Source organism: Geotrypetes seraphini, chromosome 1 (genome assembly GCF_902459505.1).
Source record: "Geotrypetes seraphini chromosome 1, aGeoSer1.1, whole genome shotgun sequence".
In the NCBI taxonomy this organism is placed as follows: domain Eukaryota; kingdom Metazoa; phylum Chordata; class Amphibia; order Gymnophiona; family Dermophiidae; genus Geotrypetes; species Geotrypetes seraphini.
This window is the reverse complement of record NC_047084.1, coordinates 305,353,348-305,372,227: the sequence shown is the minus strand read 5'-3', so window position 1 is coordinate 305,372,227 and position 18,880 is coordinate 305,353,348. Positions and strand designations below refer to the sequence as shown.

General features: G+C 44.0%; 1 protein-coding gene and 1 non-coding gene across 4 annotated transcripts in view; both read right to left on the bottom strand.

The window, feature by feature from the left end:
* Positions 1-18,880, bottom strand: part of HTRA2 (HtrA serine peptidase 2) — a 65,496-nt gene that overhangs the window by 32,980 nt on the left and 13,636 nt on the right. For all 3 annotated transcript variants that reach the window (XR_004540380.1, XR_004540378.1, XM_033955308.1), the window contains exons 5-6: positions 14,636-14,744; positions 10,310-10,379 (exon numbers count right to left, since the gene is read on the bottom strand). Coding sequence is in view for 1 of the 3 variants with exons in the window: in XM_033955308.1 (XP_033811199.1) it covers positions 10,310-10,379; positions 14,636-14,744 (179 nt within the window). In the remaining 2 variants the exon portion in view is untranslated. The remainder of the gene's footprint in view (positions 1-10,309; positions 10,380-14,635; positions 14,745-18,880) is intronic.
* On the bottom strand, positions 18,430-18,548 carry LOC117352733. Its single transcript, XR_004537801.1, has one exon. It is a non-coding gene; the product is annotated as a 5S ribosomal RNA (ribosomal RNA).

The window sequence follows — 18,880 nt, the reverse complement described above, 5'->3', positions numbered from 1 at the left end:
AAATTCGTGTGCATTGAGACGCAGAAATTTGATGCTTAATCTCAATGCTCCAAATGTCTCTCAGACTGGTTTTTGGTTTCTTTTTAATAAATCCAGTTAACAATTTATTTTGTTTTTTTAAATACATGGCTACATATCTCAAGATTTAGTGAATTTCTTTTCCTTGTAGTATGAAGGGTTTTTCAGCAATAAACCCCACCTCACACTCTCTTATCTAAGGTCTTTACAGCAACAGTGCATTAGACCCTTCTAACACCAAAAGCAGAATTGCAGAACTTCAAAGAGGAAAGAGCTAAGACCAAAAAAATGCCTTTCATGGCAAACTTCAAAAGCAGAGAGCATATTTTTGTAAAAACCTTTTCCCAAGAGGAATTTTCCTTTTGTTTTTCTTAAGATAGCTAAAGTTATCATCATCTTCTTTCTATTTTTTTTTTTAATTCTTTATTCAATTTTTAAACTACAGATGGATACAATAATTAATACACTACATAGAATATTAAAATTAAAGCATATTAAACTTATAAAAATTTATAAAAAATAAAATTATTCTCCCCACCCTTCTACCTATTAATCAATAAATAAATACCTTCAATAACAATCAAAACATACCCCCCTCCCCCACCCCGCCCTTGATGTGTATGTTTAAAGGGACATTTAAAGAGAGCAATCCTTACAGTATTTAGTTAATGGTTCCCAAACCTCCATAAATTTCTTGTAATTTCCCTGCTGAATGGTCATGAACCGCTCCATTTTAAAAATATAACAGAGGGATTCCCACCCCTGTCATTATAAAAAGAAGTTTGTTATTTCTCAGATAGTTGACTCTTCACTCATAAATGTACCAAACAGCACAGCTATTGTCACATATGGGTGATGTCACCAACGGAGCCCGGATGCGGAAGCCTCACAAGCAGACTTGCTTGAAGAAACTAGAAGTTTCGAGATGACTGCACCGCGCATGCGCGAGTGCCTTCCCGCCCAGCGTAGGGCGCGTCTCCTCAGTTCATATAGTTAGCAGAGAAGCCAACCAGGGGAGGTGGGTGGGTTGTGAGAATAGCTGCCTGCGGTTCCTGGATAACACCTGTTATGGTAAGTAACTGTGCTATATCCCAGGACAAGCTGGCAGCCTATTCTCACATATGGGTGACCTCCAAGCTAACCAGAATGGGATGGTGGGAGTGTTGGCAATTTAAGAGAATAAATTTTGTAATACTGTTTGGCCAAACTGTCCATCCCGTCTGGAGAAAACAACCAGACAATAGTGAGAAGTGAAAGTATGAACCGAGGACCAAGTAGCAGCCTTACAAATTTCCTCAATAGGTGTAGATCTGAGGAAAGCTACTGAAGCTGCCATGGCTCCGACTTTATGGGCTGTGACTTTACTGGTTAGGGGTAATCCAGCCTGGGCATAGCAGAATGAGATACAAGCCGCCATCCAGTTGGAGATGGTGTGCTTAGAAAGTGGATGTCCCAACTTGTTTGGATCGAAGAAGACAAAAAGTTGAGGAGTAGTTCTGTGTTGTTTGGTGCGTTCCAAATAGAAGGCCAAAACACGTTTACAGTCCAGAGTATGACGAGCTGATTCTCCAGGATGAGAATGAGGCTTAGGAAAAAACACTGGAAGAACAATGGATTGGTTGAGATGAAATTCTGAAACCACTTTAGGTAGAAATTTAGGATGAGTACAGAGAACCACCTTGTCATGATGAAAGACATTGAAAGGTGGATCAGCAACTAAAGCTTGCAGCTCACTGACTCTTCGAGCAGAGGTGAGGGCAATGAGAAACACCACTTTCCAAGTGAGATACTTGAGATGAGCCTTGTCAATTGGTTCAAAAGGAGGCTTCATCAGTTGAGCAAGGACAACATTGAGGTTCCAAACCTCAGGAGGCGGATTGAGAGGAGGTTTGACATTGAAAAGTCCTTTCATGAATCTGGAAACCACCGGATGAGCAGAGAGTGGTTTTCCTTCAATAGGCTGATGGAAAGCTGCAATTGCACTGAGATGGACTCGGATGGATGTAGACTTGAGGCCAGAAGTGGATAAGTGCAAAAGATAATCCAAAACAGCAGATAAGGAGGAGTGTTGAGGATCCTTATCGTGAGAAAACACACAACGTAGAAAATCTAGTCCATTTTTGGATAGCATTGTCTAGTGGTAGGTTTCCTAGAAGACTCTAAAACTTTTCTTTTTAAAGATGCGTATGGTTATTATGAGTAGTAAAAATTGATAATCTTATATACATTTTCGGTTTTTTCTTTTTATTAAAACAGCCATCTTTTACCCACCTTTTGTTTTTCCCTTTTATGTTTCTTCTTCTCTTCTATCAAAATTGTAACTATTTCCCCATTTAGCCTCACATGTCTTGTATGTTTTACCCTCACATTATTGTGAAATTAAGTTTTTGATCAGTTTGTAAAGTATGTTATATGTTTACACAACAAATTTGTTTTTATGTCATTTTTAACATTGTACTTGTTTCATTTATTAATACATGTCATTTTTATTGTACATCGCCTAGCAAATTATATAGGCGATTCATCAAGACTTAATAAACTTGAACTTGAACTCTTACAGATTGAGAAAACTGAAGAGGAGTCATGTTGAGAGGTACAAAGCTGTCAGGTGTAGCGACTTCAGGTTGGGATGAAGAAGAGACCCTTGACTCTGTGTAATCAGAGAAGGAAAAACTGGTAGAAGGTATGGCTCCCTGCTGCTGAGTTGAAGTAGAAGGGAGTACCAAGGTTGTCTCGGCCACCAAGGAGCAATGAGAATCATGGTGGCATGATCGTTCTTCAACTTGATCAGAGTCTTGAGAATGAGAGGGAATGGATAGAGGAAGAGATTCGTCCATTCCAGAAGAAAAGCATCTGCCTCGAGGCGATGAGGAGAGTATATTCTGGAGCAGAACTGAGGCAGTTTATAGTTGTGGGGAGCTGCAAAGAGGTCTATCTGAGGCGTTCCCCATTGAGAAAAAATGTGATGAAGAGGCGAGGAATGGAGTGTCCATTCTTGAGGTTGCAGAAGACGACTCAAGTTGTCTGCCAAGCAATTTTTCGCCCCTTGTATGTAGACAGCTTTGAGGAAGGTGTTGTGGCAGATTGCCCAGTCCCAAACTTTCAGAGCTTCTTGACAAAGGGAGGCAGATCCCGTCCCTCCCTGTTTGTTGACATAGTACATGGAGACTTGGTTGTCCATCCGAATGAGGACTACCTGGTCGTGAAGAAGATGTTGAAAAGCATTGAGGATCGCTCCGAGTTCCAACAGACTGATGCGACACTGACTATCCGTACTGGTCCAGTGGCCTTGTGTATGGAGACCATCGAGGTGAGCGCCCCAAGCATAGGTCGAAGAATCTGTCATTAGGACCTTTTGATGGAGGGGCGTTTGGAACAGCAAGCCTCTGGAGAGATTGGAAGAGAGCATCCACCAACGGAGAGACTGCTTCAATGAAGGAGTGACTTATGTGTTTAGGAAAGTGGGAAGCAAACTTGCGTCCATTGAGATGCCAGAGTCCACTGAGAAATTCTGAGGTGAAGTCTGGCAAAAGGAGTCACGTGTACTGTGGAGGCCATGTGACCTAGGAGTACCATCATGTGTCTCGCTGAGATGGAAGAGCAGGAAGACACTGTGTGGCAGAGTTGAAGAAGAGCTTCCAGACGTTGTTGTAGAAGGAATGCTCCGAGTTGGACAGTATCCAGAACAGCTCTAATGAATTGTAGATTCTATGAGGGCTGAAGTTGGGATTTGGGAAAGTTGATTTCGAACCCCAAACTTTGTAGGAACCACGTAGTCCGTTGGGTCGCTACAATAACCCCCTAAGTTGAATCTTTGATGAGCCAGTCGTCGAGGTAAGGAAATACCTGAAGACCATGGTTCCGTAGAGCTGCTGCTACCACTACAAGGCAGTTGGTGAACACTCTGGGAGATGAAGCCAGGCCGAAGGGCAGCACTCTGCATTGATAATGCAGATTCCCCACCCGAAATCTGAGATTGACGGGAGGCCGGATGGATGGGAATATGAGTGTAGGCCTCCTTGAGATCCAGAGAGCACAACCAGTCGTTCTGCTCGAGTAGGGGATAAAGGGATGCCAGGAACATGCAAAATTTTTCTTTGATCAAAAATTGGTTGAGAGCCCTGGTTGAGTCCAGAATGGGTCGCAGATCGCCCTTCTTCTTCAGAACAAGGAAGTAACGGGAGTAAAAACCCCTGTTCTGCTGGTCCAAAGGAACTGGCTCAATGGCATGGAGACGAAGCAGAGCTTGAACTTCCTGAAGAAGAAGGGCGGTCTGGGATGGACTGGAAGTATACTCCTTTGGAGGAAGCTCTGGTGGAACCTGAGTGAAATGAAGAGATTATCCTTCCTTGATGATGCTTAGCACCCAGAGGTCGGATGTAATCGTCATCCATCGGTGGTAAAAATGATGGAGACGACCTCCTATAGGGAGAAGGGAAGACAGAGGCAGAATGGTGGAGGTTATGCTCTGTTGTAAACAGTCAAAAAAGCTGAGTAGCCTTAGGTGCAGCAGAAGGCTGAGATTTTTGTTGCTTCTGAGGCTGCTGTTTCTTAGGAGGAGGGCGATTGTAAGGAGCTGTCCTGGGAGCAAAACGCCTCTGATATATAGGTGTAAGACGTGTAGGCTTAGCAGGAGTTGGCTTTGGCTTAGGTCTGACTATAGAAGCAAAGGATTTTTCATGATCAGACAGTTTCTTGGCAATTGCCTCGATAGATTCATCAAAGAGGTCATTGCCTTCACAAGGAACATTAGCCAAACGGTTCTGAAGATTAGAATTCATGTCAATAGTACGAAGCTAGGCAAGGCGGCACATTGCTACAGAACAAGCAGCCGCCCTAGCAGACAACTCAAAGGCATCATAAGATGATTGAAGAAGATGTAGTCTGAGTTGAGATAAAGAAGCAATGACTTCTTGGAATTCAAAATGTTTTTGAGTGTCTAAATAACTCAAAAATTTTGGCAAAAGCTTAACGAGGAACTCAAAATAAGTAACAAAATGAAAATTATAATTAAGGACTTTAGAGAACATTATAGCATTTTGATAGATGCGACGTCCGAATTTGTCCATAGTTTTTCCTTCCCTTCCAGGAGGTACGGTGGCATAAACCTTGGAAGGATGGGACCTCTTTAAGGATGACTCCACAAGCAGGAACTGGTGAGATAACTGAGTTGTCAAACCCTTTGTGATATAGAGTTTTATATCTAGAGTCCAATTTTCCTGGAACTGCTGGAATTGTAAAAGGAGTCTCCAGGCATCTGGCAAAAGTCTGAGACAAGAGCTTGTGAAGAGGAAGCTTAAGTGACTCTGCCGGAGGTTGAGGAAGATGCATAACTTCGAGATACTCCTTAGAGTATTTGGAACCAGCATCCAATTGAAGATCCAGGTCAACAGCCATCTGACGAAGAAAGGATGAAAAAGATAGCTGATCGGCCAATGCTTAGCCTCGAGAGGGACTCGAGGTTGTCAAAGCAGCCTAGGTCAAGGTTGAAGCTTCGTTTGGAAGAAAAGTATCAAATGAATATGTAGACTTGGATGAAGCAATCGAAACCACGACATCCTTGAGATTTGGAAGTGGAGTCCTCGATCGAGGAGTAGGCGGTCTAGTAGAAGTAGGAGTAGATCGAGGCTTGGTTGAAGAAGGACGTTCTTTAGAAGAACTGTGCCTGGAAGTATGCCTTGATGAATGTCTCGATCTTCTGTGAGAATGGTGCTTGGAAGCAGATCTCGATGATCGAGGAGACTTCGCCTCGGAGACAGAAGCAGCCGATGCTACCAACGAATGGATAGGACTGGAGGCTGTAGAGCGAAGCTCCAGAAGCTTGGTGGAGGAACCTCGATACACTCCCAAAGACTCTGCTCCTTGGACAGAGTGTGAGGATTCCTGCCGAGGCACTGACAAAGAATCTGCTCCTTACATGACGTGCTTGGATGCCAGACCAGACACTCGCAGAGACTCTGCTCCCTGCAAAGAGTGTGGAAGCTCAGACTGAGGCAAAGGAAGCGGCTAGACCTCGCGGGAGTCTGCAGAATGCCCAGGCTAGATAAGAGGGAGAAGCTTTTGTCCCATATTAGTAAGGAACTGTATGAATTGCTTCTCCAACATGGTCTGGAAAGCAGCCGGAAAAGAGGGTACCGCGTCTGAAACTGGCCCACCTGCCTTGGCTGGAAGTTCTACAGAGGCAGTGGGAATGTGCTTCAACTTGGAAGTCTTAGGCACCTTAAGAACCACTGCTGGAACTTTCTGCTGAGTTACCTGACCTGAGGATACAGGGGAAGATACAAGAGTCGCCGACGAGAGAGCCGCTGCAAATGAAGAAGGTCTGATGAGGCTTGAGGTCGAAGCAGTAGAAGCAGGAGGAGGCTCAGTCGAAGGTGAGGTCGAGGCCGCCTTCAAAGTCGAGGGATCGGAGGAAGAATCCATTCCGAAGAGCCTTGTCCACCAAAACACGACGATGTTTAAGGGCTCGAGGTTGAAGAGTAGCATAGCGCTCGCACGACTTCGGTTGAGGGTCCGGCCCAAGGCACTTGAGGCATCAACGGTGTAGGTCTGTAAGGGAAATCGCACGCTGGCACTTCTTGAAGCCCATAATTGGCCGGGACATAGGAGGAAAAATAGCCGCCACAAAATTGAAGCCCCTGGGCTGCAGCCGGGCGGCCTGCCCCGGCAGCCGAACGGAAGATAATAAAATTTTTTTTTTTAAAAAGAAATAAAAATAGTTAAAACAGCGATTCGTGAAAAAACACACAAACCACGGTTGAGAGAAGGCACAATGTAACGAAGTTAAATGCAGAGTCAAAGACTGACTTCTCAGCTCTGCCGAAAACTGAGAACTGAGGAGACGCACCCTACGCTGGGCAGGAAGGCACTCGCGCATACGCGGTGCGGTCGTCTCAAAACTTCTAGTTTCTTCAAGCAAGTCTACTTGCGAGGCTTCCGCATCCGGGCTCCGCTGGCGATGTCACCCATATGTGAGAATAGGCTGCCTGCTTGTCCTAGGATAAAAAATGGTATCATATGATAATGCCACTGGATTCTCCAATAAATTATTAACTTGATCCCAAATAGATCTCCAAAATTTCAGTCAAAAGGGATAATAGAATAATAAATGATCCAATGTCCCAGCTTCGAGATGACAGTGCCAGCATCTGTTAGACTTGGAACTATCTACCGTATTTTCACGCATATAACGCGCGCGTTGTACAAATTTTTTTTACATAGTCCCCCCCGACGTTCGATTCATCACCCCGAAGAACCGCTCGGACCCCCACCCCGAAGGACCGCTCGCACCTCCACCCCGAAGGACCGCTCGCACCCCCACAGCCTCCCCCCCTCCCGCATGGAGAAGCTGCCTACCATTGTTTCCGGATGCCAGTGAGCCCAGCTGCTTCCTCTGCCAGCGGTCCCGCACTTTCTCTGATGTCATAGAAAGGGCGGGACCGCCAGAAGAGGAAGCAGCTGGGCTCACTGGCATCCGGAAACAACGGTAGGCAGCTTCTCCATGTGGGAGGAGGAGGGGGGGGGGAAGGCTGTGTGGGTGCGAGCGATCCTTCGGGTGGGGGTGCAAGCGGTCCTTCAGAAAGGAGAGTCGGGGCTGGCGAATGGAGAGTCGGGGTGGCATGCGCGGTATACGCGGGTGTGCGCTATAGTAAAAAATTTTTACATAAATTTCTGTTCCCCGCGCGCTATACCCGTGTGCGCGTTTTACATGGGTGCGTGGTATATGGGTGAAAATACGGTATTTTATGTAAACGAACTGGGGTCCAAAAATCTCTATGTAATAAGAAAAACCATATTTGTCTCATAGATGCAGACACTGTACATTTCATCCTCCAAGTCCAAATTTGTGGCCATTGAGATACAATAATCTGTTGCTTTATCTCAATACTCCAAATATCATGAAGACCAGTCTTTGGTTTCTTATTCAAAAATCCAGATATTAATTTATACCACTGAGCGGCCTGGTGTCCCAGGAAGTCCACCTGAAAACATAAGACCGGCAAGCTATATTGATTTTTAAGATTTTTCCAATCAGGGAACCCCTCCTGAATGGCCTGCTTCAACTGCAACCATCTATAATTTTTTGATTTATTAAGACCAAATTTGTGTTGCAATTGTGAAAAGTCAAACATCTGCCCATCTGATATAACATCATCTAAAGTGCATATATCTGCTTGCATCCAGTGCTTCCAGATGACCTTAAACCCGCCAATTTGGATCTTGGAATTCAGCCAAAGGGACTGACAGGTAGATTTATGAATCAGAATATTTATCAAATTATTGATATATTTTAAAGTTTGCCATGTATCTAACAAAATTCTATTGTCCTTATAGAAACATAGAAAGATGACGGCAGATAAGGGCTACAGCCCATCAAGTCTGCCCACACTATTGACCCACCTTTTAAATCCACTGATCCCCTTAAGTATAATTATACTGCCACTCTACTGACCCGCTCTTTCAAGTCTATACCCTAGTGACCCTGTTCCTTGGCATGACCCTCGTAGGGATCCAACATAGGTATCCCATTTATTCTTGAAGTCTGGGATGCTGCTGGCCTCGATCACCTGCACTGGAAGCTTGTTCCAATGCTCAATCACTATTTCCGTGAAGAAGTACTTCCTGGCGTGACATAATCTCAGTGGAAACAGGAGCTGCCATTCCAGCCATAACCAATCAGGAAGATTTTCCATGAGCTCAGGGAGGATCCAATACTTACCTTGACGCATTATAAAGGCTTGATGGTACCTATAAAAGTTGGAAAAATTTACCCCTCCCTCCGCAATTGATCTTTGTAAAGATACTAGAGCAACTCTCGCAGTTTTCCCTAGCCAAATAAATTTGGTGAGAATACTATTTAACTTTTTATAAAAGGACCCCTGAAAACACACTGGTAACATACCCATTTGGTAGCAAACTACAGGCAAAATCATCATCTTAACAGTGTGGACTCTCCCCCACCAAGACAGATGTAAGGGGTTCCATTGCTCACACATCTCCGTGACATTTAGCAATGAAGATTTTTCATTTACTTTTGTTTCCTCCAGTGTTTTATAAATCCAAATTCCTAAACACTTTATACCCTCTTCCTTCCAAAGAAAGGGGAATGAATCAAACAATCCTTTTGGGAAATGGACATTTAACAGAAGAACTTCTGATTTACTCCAATTTATTTTATACCCTGAAAATTTTCCAAATCTTTCAAATGTGGAATGGTTGTTTCAGGATTTCTCAGAGACCTTATATTCTTGACTTGCGTAAGGAATATCCTGTATCTCCTCTGCCTGTTGAATAGCCAATAACAAGAGTTCCAATACAATATTGAACAATAAAGGACATAAAGGACATCCTTGTCTAACTCCCCTGTCCAGACATAAACGTTCCCAAAAAGTATTAATATATAATCCAGAACCTATACCAAACCAACCCATTGCTTGATACATGAAGGTCCAATCCACAAGATCAAAGGCCTTCTCTGCATCCAAGGATACAGAGAAGGCCGGATCATCCATGGCTTTTGTTAAATTTAACATGTGGAAAGCCAGTCTAGTGTTTGAAGAATGTGTGTGAGCCAAGCGTAAAGCCAATAACTTAGCCAGAAGTTTTCCATCTATGTTAATCAAAGAAATAGCCCTTTAATGTGGGCTAGATCTACTTAAAATTGACTGTATTCTTTGTTTGGAGTTTTCGGGGGGGGGGAGGGGGTTGTAATTTTCTTTGTAATCGATGTTTGTTGTGAAATTTTCAAAAATCCAATAGCAGATCTTTCAAGTTACCTATTCCAGGAGGGAGACTTTGGCCAGTCCTGGATTTCTGCCATCCTCATTCTGGTGCATTATGGGATCTGCAGCACTGATTTCAATGGATAGAATCAAGGACTACAAATTATACTGTTTTGGGATATAAATTTAAAAACCAGAGCCATTCAAAGCGTCTCCCTCCTGGAATGGGTAACTTTGTTCTGCTCTATTGCAGAGCTGCCAAGATTAATGCAGCAATTCACCAACACAGAGAACATGGTCAAACTGATTAAGGTACATAGTCACATCACCTACCCCTGCAACTTCATTCTATATCACCAGTATGATTGGAAGGGAAAGCTTCCAAAAGTTAAATCCTGCTGGTGATCCTGGAAAACTAGTAGTCCTTCCCCATTACTCTTCAAGCTTCAGAGGGACTACTGGTGTGCTCCCCAGCAAACCAACAAAATTAGAATCAGAGAATGAAAGAGGGATGAGAGAAATCAAAAGGAAGGGAGAAAAAAAGAAGTAAACAATTTCTGAAACCTTACCTCGGGCTCAGTGTTAGCATCATTACCCCAATATAACGCCGCCTGGAATCTGAAGTAGTAAACCATGAACCTGAAAAAGATGGGAAAGACTAATCAGATCACTGCAAGGTAGCAACTTTCCCCATAGACCAAGTTTTCAAGTTTTTATTAAAAATTTTACAACCCCGCACCTACGGAAAACCTTCAGGGTGGCTTACAATCTAAAATACAATAAAATTATGGTTAAAACAAAACGAACAGACATGACATAAAGGTCGGGAGGGAGGCAGACTTCATAATATAATAGAAAAATAAGGAAGGAAACACATAAGGGGTTTTTCTATTTTACAGTTTTTAATACTCCAGAGCTGAACACTTGTACAAAGGGGCAATATCTTTTAACCCAGATGGAGCAATAAATATTGCTGTTTTGAAAATAATTAATGGTCAAACTTTTTTTTACAGCTTTTAAATTAAGATTAGGTGGGCATTAACATTTCAGTTAATTTTCTAGAAATGCAGTTTCATAAACACCCTATGTCAACCAATTTCTAAAATGTTTGAAATACAACAAGAAGTTTATATACTGCAGTACCGTGAGTTCTATGCGGTTCTATCACAGTTTACTAGTAAATGTCTCCAAACATAATTAACATTTTTCAACAAAGCAGGATTTCAATGCACAATATCACTAGCTACATGCACACAACCAGTCAGATTTCAGGAAAATGGGCCAGATAGCCAAAAGAACTATAGGACAGTTCCAAAGCACAAGGAAGTAAATATTATCACCCAAACAGATACACCAGAAAATACTGTGCACCATCCATAGACAAGTCACACGGAGAATCACAGCTAGAATGAGTATCCTCTATACTTTGAGGTCATCACAGCACATTATTCTCCTTCCATCTTTTAGTCATCATATTCTGAGTGCAAGGCAATGTGAGTCACAAACAGGTTAAACAACAGAGGTAGAGCTTGTGGTTTACAATTTGTCCTAGTATGTTTGCCAGGGTAGTTAAATCTGATTTTTGGTTTCCTTTACTGCTATATGCCCAGCCCTAGTCAATGTATACGATAAAATGGAAGACAGGTTAAGCATGGCACCAGAATTTGTCACATCCCCATCCCTACAGATAAACTAAATTAAAAACTTAACCTTATATACGAGTCTTCAACCAAAGGAAGCTTGATGCGGTTAAAAAAAAAAAATTAAATAAATAAAGTACACTGAAGGAAACTATCCCCATGTCATTCTTTAAGGAGAGATGGAAGAATCAGAGAATGAATGGGCCCAACCACTGACCCTCAAGCCTTGCATTGAAGAATGCTGGTGTAGAAGAACTGAGGTTGAGATAGACACTAAAGAATGACATGGGATGGTTAGAACATAAGACCATAAGCATTGCCATTCTGGGCCAGACTGAAGATCCATCAAACCCAGTATCATGTTTCCAGGAGTGGCTAACCCAGGTCCCAAGTACCTGGCAGAAACCCAAAGAGTAGCAACATTCCAGAGCTGAGATTGTGATGTCATAGAAACATAGAATATGACGGCAGAAAAGGGCCATTGGCCCAAGTCTGCCCACTCTAAGAACCCTATCCCCTAAGCACTTCCTCGAAGTGAACCCACATTCTTATCCCATTTTTTCTTAATATTGAGCACGCTGCTGGCCTCAATTACCTGAAGTAGAAGATTATTCCATCGATCAACCACCCTTTTGGTGAAGAAATACTTCCTAGTGTCACCATGAAATCTCCCACCCTTGATTTTTAACGGATGCCCTCTTGTTGCTGTCAGTCCTGTAAGGAAAAAGATGTCTTCTTCTACCTCAATACAGCCAGTAACATATTTGAATGTCTCTATCATGTCTCCCCTCTCTCTGCATTCCTCGAGAGAGTATAGCTGCAACTTACCTCGACGTTCTTCATATGGGAGATCCTTGAGGCCTGAGACCATCCTAGTGGCCATTCGCTGAACCGACTCCATTCTCAGCACATCCTTTTGATAATGTGGCCTCCAAAACTGAACACAATATTCCAGATGAGGTCTCACCATGGACCTGTACAATGGCATTATAACTTCGGGCTTCCGGCTGACAAAACTTCTACGGATGCAACCCAGCATTTGTCTAGCCTTGGATGATGCTTTCTCTACTTGATTGGCAGTCTTCATATCTTCACTGATGATTACTCCTAAGTCCCGTTCTGCAACAGTTCTTGCTAAGGTCTCACCATTCAGGGTGTAAGTTCTGCGTGGATTTCCGCTGCCAAGGTGCATAACCTTACACTTTTTGGCATTAAAACTCAGTTGCCAAGTTGCTGATCATTGTTCTAGTAAGTGTAGGTCCTGCGTCATAGTGTCTGGCATGGTGCTTTTGCCCACTATGTTGCACAGTTTAGCGTCATTGGCAAATAATGCAATTTTACCTCGAAGTCCCTGAGGCAGGTCCCGTACAAAGATGTTAAATAGGATTGGATCCAAGACTGAACCCTGTGGCACTCCACTGATCACTTCCGATGTTTCGGAGGGAGTACCTTTGACCACCACCCTCTGGAATCTGCCACTGAGCCAGTCTTTAACCCATGCAGTCAATGTTTTTCCTAGTCCCAATGAACTCATCTTGCTCAATAACCTTCAGTGTGGGACACTATCAAAAGCCTTACTGAAGTCCAAATACACAACATCCAAGTACTCCCCCATATCTAGCTTTTTTGTTACCCAGTCAAAGAAGCTGATTAGATTGGATTAGCAGGACCTTCCCTTTGTAAATCCATGCTGGAGGGGATCCTTCAGCCTCTCTTCGCTCAGGATCGTATCTAATTTGTGATTAATCAACGTTTCCATAAGTTTACACACTATTGATGCGAGACTTACCGGTCTATAATTTGCAGTCTCCGACTTGCATCTCTTTTTGTGGAGCGGAATGACGTTAACTGTTTTCCAGTCCAATGGGACTCTTCCCGTGCTTAAGGAAAAATTGAAGAGTGCAGCTAACGGCTCCGCCAGGACATCTCTCAATTCCCTGAGCACTCTGGGGTGCAGTTTATCCGGTCCCATGGCTTTGTTCACTTTGAGCTTCGATAGTTCTTGGTAGACGCTGCCAGCGGTAAATTCAAAGTTCAGGAACGGGTCTTCTGAGCTCTCCCTTGTCTGCAGTTGTGTACAGGATCCCAGCGCCTCACAGGTAAAGACTGAGCAGAAGTATTTATTGAGTAGTTCAGCTTTATTGGAGTCCGATTCTACATAGTTACCGTCGAGTTTCCTTAGGCGCACTATCCCTTCTGTGTTCCTTTTTCTGTCACTATCATACCTGAAAAAGGATTTATCCCCTTTTTTAATATTCTTAGCTAGGTTTTCTTCATCTGGCGTTTGGCATCTTTGACTGCTATTAACATTTCTGGATTTCACCTGATAGGCTTCTTTAGCTTCCAATTGTTGTGATTGTTTGTAGGATACAAATGCTCTCTTCTTCTGTTTTACAAGTTATGAGATCTCCGCGGAGAACCATTGGGGTTTATTATTTCTCCGTCATTTGCTCACTGTCTTAATATAGAGGTTGGCTGCTTCCTGTAGGGTAGATTTCAGAGCTGACCACAGTATCTCCACACTATCTGTTGTGTCCTGTTTTTGCAGTGCCTTAGACAAAATCTCCCATGTTCTTGAAGTTAGTGCCCTTAAAGTTAAGGACCTTTGTGGATGTGTTTGACTTAGTGAAACCCTTCCTAAGGTGAAACCACATCATGTTATGGTCACTGGATGCCAACGCATCACCCACCGAAACCTGTGTGACACTGTCTCTGTTGGTGAGCACCAGGTCCAGTATCGCCTGATCCTTAGTAGGCTCCAATACCATCTGTTTGAGTCGTACTCCCCTTATGGAGGTTAGTAGCCTTCTGCTGCCGCTGGTCGTAGCGGAAAGTTTGTTCCAGTCTACATCAGGCATAGTGAAGTCTCTCAACAGTACAGTGTCTCCACGCAGAGTGATGGTCTCGATGTCTTCAGTGATGGTCATAATACCTCATTCCACCAATGCTTAGAAGTCAACCTGATCAGTGATGTCATAATGGCTTCATTATCCTAGACTTGACTCGCATGAGAATCAGAGTATAAATGGACACAAAGAATCAGAGTATAAATGGACACAGTCACTGACCTTAAAGCCTTGTGTTGAAGATTGCTGGTGTAGAAGGACAGAGGTTGAGATACATGACACAGGATGGTTTCCAGCAGTTATCTGTGGGGACGGGGATGGTGACAAATTCTGTTACCACGTCATTCTCTATGTTGGGATGACTGAATAAGGTGACTCCCTAATCCAGGCAGACTGTTTGCTGACTTACCTTTCTTCTTTTCTTCCTTCTGCAGAAATTCATTAAGGCGATCAGATGGAATGGCAAAAGAGATGCCAGCTGTGACCTTCATTGTGTTCACACCAATAACTTCTCCATCCTGGGAGGTGAGGCAAGGCAGAGGAAAGACACCAAAATATTAAAAAAAACAAAAAAACAAAAACAAACCCACCCAGAAAACTCCCCTCTCCCAGCAATTAAGTAGCTCTAAGCTATGTAGGAGTCACCCGCTAATATTCTTGCTGTTAGGGCTGGTGCTTCAATATCACCTCTTCAATCACAAGGGGCAGACAGATATTGAAGCAATTCCCCCCCCCCCCCCCACTAGCAGAGGACTCCTGCACAGCTTAGAGCAATGGTCTCCAATGCATGGCCCCAGGGCTGCATGCAATCCCTGCAGTCCTCCACTGTGGCCCTCAAACAGTGAATAAAAATTTTATATGGATGTTCCCTATAGCTTCACATGAAACCAGTTTTTCAGCTGGATCTCTACTGGTTTGAGACCTAGTGGCTACCAAAATGTAGGTCACTCTGAGTACTGTGCTCTGCGTAACACAAAATGGCAACTTTGTCCAGCCACTTGGGGGAATTCTGTGCAAAAATTACCCACTTCCACAGAATATGCACAAATCTACTGTTATGCAACATTCGGCGCATTCAGTGGGGCCCTAAGAAGGGAGAGAGATGGAAACAGAACCAGTGAGGGCATGGAGAGGAAAGAGATGGTGGACTTAGGAGGGTGAGAAGGACAAGGGAAAGAGGAACCGGATCCTGCGGGGAAAAGAAGGATGATGCTGGGTCAGACAAATAAGGATGCAGAGAGAAGATGGATGGTGAACATGGAGAGAAAAGAAGTGCCAAATGGACAAGGAGACTAGCAAAATAGAGAAGAAAGAGGGAAGCAGAAACCAGAGAAACTAGGACAAGAACTAGTTTTATACATGACCATTACCCATGAGAAAAACTTCACTCATTAGCCTTCAATCTCCAGCATTGGGATGGGCCACCCTCGATATCTCTGGTGTATCATAGGGATGGCAAGGTGACAGAGAAAGCCGAGCTATAGTATGGGGTTGAGGGATAGGGGAAAAGCAAGCTGAAAGTGTGCCACTGGTGTGGGGGGAGGAAGAAGACACTGTATTCCCCTCCCCAGTTATTGTGAGTGAGGGTGTGTGCCTAAGGGAGAAAGAATGATTGGGAATAGTGCATACAGGAGAAGATTTTGGAGACAGACTGAATTAGGGGGTTTGGAAAGAATCCTACTATCCTGGGATAATGTCCAGCAAATCACAAGACATTTCCATTGCCTGCAGCTGCATAGGCTCCCTATTGCTAGTGGCTGAATCCAAGATGGCAGCAGTTCCTGCTGAAATTAGCACCACCATCATCTATCTCAGGAGCCAGCCTCATGCCATTGCCTCTCGTCTCCAACACTTCCCTGCGCCAGATGCTGTGGCCTCTTTGGTCTGTTGTCTGATGCAAAATTTGAAAGTACTCCTGGAGACTCCGACTGCAGGCTCAATACTAGTGCAGTTTGTACAGCTGCGCCAAGATGTTACTGCACCGCTTACCAGAATACCACACCCCTCATTTGGAGGAGCCCTTGAAGCACCCCCTACATGCTGACCAGGTATGTTTCCATCCTCTTTCTTATGTACCTAGGTTTCCATTCTAAATGTAGGAAGGGGAAGATGAGGCACAACAGAACACCCTTCCAATTACCCACAGGGACTGCAAATGTGGTGGGGATGGGGAGGGGAGTACAGAGGGACCCACCTGCCCTGGGGGTCCAAGAGCCCAGGGACTAATCTGTCCTCAACACTTTGCTGCTGGGAGAGGGTTTTTTTTTTTTTTTTTAATGCTACAGAAGAGTATACGCCAAAATATTCATGGATATACAGGAAACCCAGGAACCTCCCAGAACTCCACTTTCAACCTACCTCAGTAGAGCTGAGCTAAACAGACACCTGCCATCTGCTGGAGACTTACTCTATTAATATTCGATTACTAGCCTCACCCAGATAAACTATAACCTGACTCAAGACTAAGGTAAAATTATGTTCTTACCTGTTAATTTTCTTTCCTTTAGAAGCAGCAGATGAATCCAGAGACCAATGGGATAGCTCACTTCTACCAGCAGGTGGAGATAGAGAAACTGATTAACAGGTGTACTTATTTGCTGGCACTCCTCCTGTCTCATCAGTATAGCTCCTTGCCCAAGCACATTTAACCATCAGTAGGTATAGCATGTAAAAAACTTCTTTCCCAGAACACCTCGCGAACAGCAACGATACAGAATACAATCATGAACAACACCCAATCACTAAAAGCCGTACACGAAAAACTGACAACCAGATACCAGAAAGGGTGGGGCTCTGGATTCATCTGCTGCTTCTAAAGGAAAGAAAATTAACAGGTAAGAACATAATTTTACCTTCCTTAGCAAAGCAGCAGATGAATCCAGAGACCAATGGGATGTAGCAAAGCAATCCTTAATTTGGGTGGGAAGCAAACGCCGCCTTCGCAACGACCGAAGCATCAAAAAAACCCTATCGCATGTGCCCGCACATCCATGCAGAGACGCGGAGAGAAGGTACTCTCGGAAGACCAGTTAGCCGTGAGACAAATCTCCTCCAAGGCAAAACCCCTCTGGGCCGAGCCCAAGAAGCAGCCATCGCTCCAGCGGAATGGTCATGAAGTTCAATCGCCACCCGCTCCCCTGCCAGCAGGCAAGTATAAAGAATGTCCTCCTGGACCATTGAGCGAGGTAGGCATCGGATGCCGCCATACGCCTGAGGCGTTCCTTGAAGAATCCCAAAAAGGAGATATAAACCACTAACAGTTGTTAGAAACCGATCTCGCGGAGAACGCTACATACGTTTCAAAAAATGCAGTGAATAAAAGTACTGCTTCCACTATCTCCTTCCAGGAAGAAGGAAGGAAAAGTGAGCATGATGTAAAAGAAAGGATGACACCCCCTAGAAAGAAATAGTGGTACCATCCGAACTGACACCCCATATGACGGAAATAAGGAATAGGAATCCCCGTTGAACAAGGCCTGCAACATCGCAACTGCAAAGCTGAAGCCATGACCACAAGGAATCCCATGGACAACCGCACAGCTCTTTAGAGCCCCAAAGGACAAGGCTAAAATGAAGCCATCGGTAACTTAGAAGAAGTACGTGAATGAATTACACCAAACCGGGCTTTCTAAGAGGTGCATGAATATACCGCCTTCTCTTTAGGAACTGAACTACAGGAAGCTGAGAAGTCAGCGAAGGGCCATATACCTAGTTCCTGTAACAAGCCAAGAATGGTAATTGAAGCTGAAGGGAATTGAACGCTATGCCATCGGCAATATACCTGTGCTAAAAAGGAACTCAGGAAGGGTGCAACTGTTGAGAAGTATTCAAGAAAGGAAACACCTCCAAAAGGAAGCAGAAGCCACAGGAGAAGACGTCTGTAGCGCCTGGATAAGAGAAGAAACAACCTGCTTCGCATTACCGTCACATGCCAGTCAAGACTGCTCAAAAGCTAGGTCGTAATACCAAAGTAGTATGAATATCCATGTTGATCTCAATCAAGGAGAGCAAAGTCGGAGATAAAAGGAAACTTCTTAGTCCGGCTGTCGAAAGGCTCAACAGATCCACATAGCGCAGCCAAGCCAGAGATTGTACCAATACTGTGCCCCTAAAGCGAGCTTGAGATGGCAAATCCAAGCTATCATCAGCCAGGGGAAAACAGTGAAAAAGAGAAACCAGAGGATTTTTTTTTTTTTTTTTTCAAGCCTACAGCACCTGGTATTCCCAGGTGGTCACCCATCCAGGTACTAAACAGGCCCTATCCTGGTTGGCTTCTGAGATCAGACGGGATCGGGCACATTCAGGGTGGTATGGCTGTAAGAAAGAAGCCACACTGTTACCCCCTTTAACTCCCACTTCCTGTGCCCGCCTAAGAAGCTAGGAAGCATGGAATTGTGAGACGAGGCCATGAGGTCAAGTTCCAGGAGATCTTATTTCCACCACAAGAAAAGTGGAACACCTGAGCCAAAATTCCCAATAACCAGGATGTAGAAGATATCACTATAACTAACGTCTACACTTCTAGAGCGTACGCAGTGCTGTACACAGTAACATCCAATAAATGAGCTATGCTCAGATTTCGCAGAGAGAAAGACTAACCAAACTCTTTTCCTGACCTGAAAAATGATCGGTCAACCGAATAGAAAGATGAGGG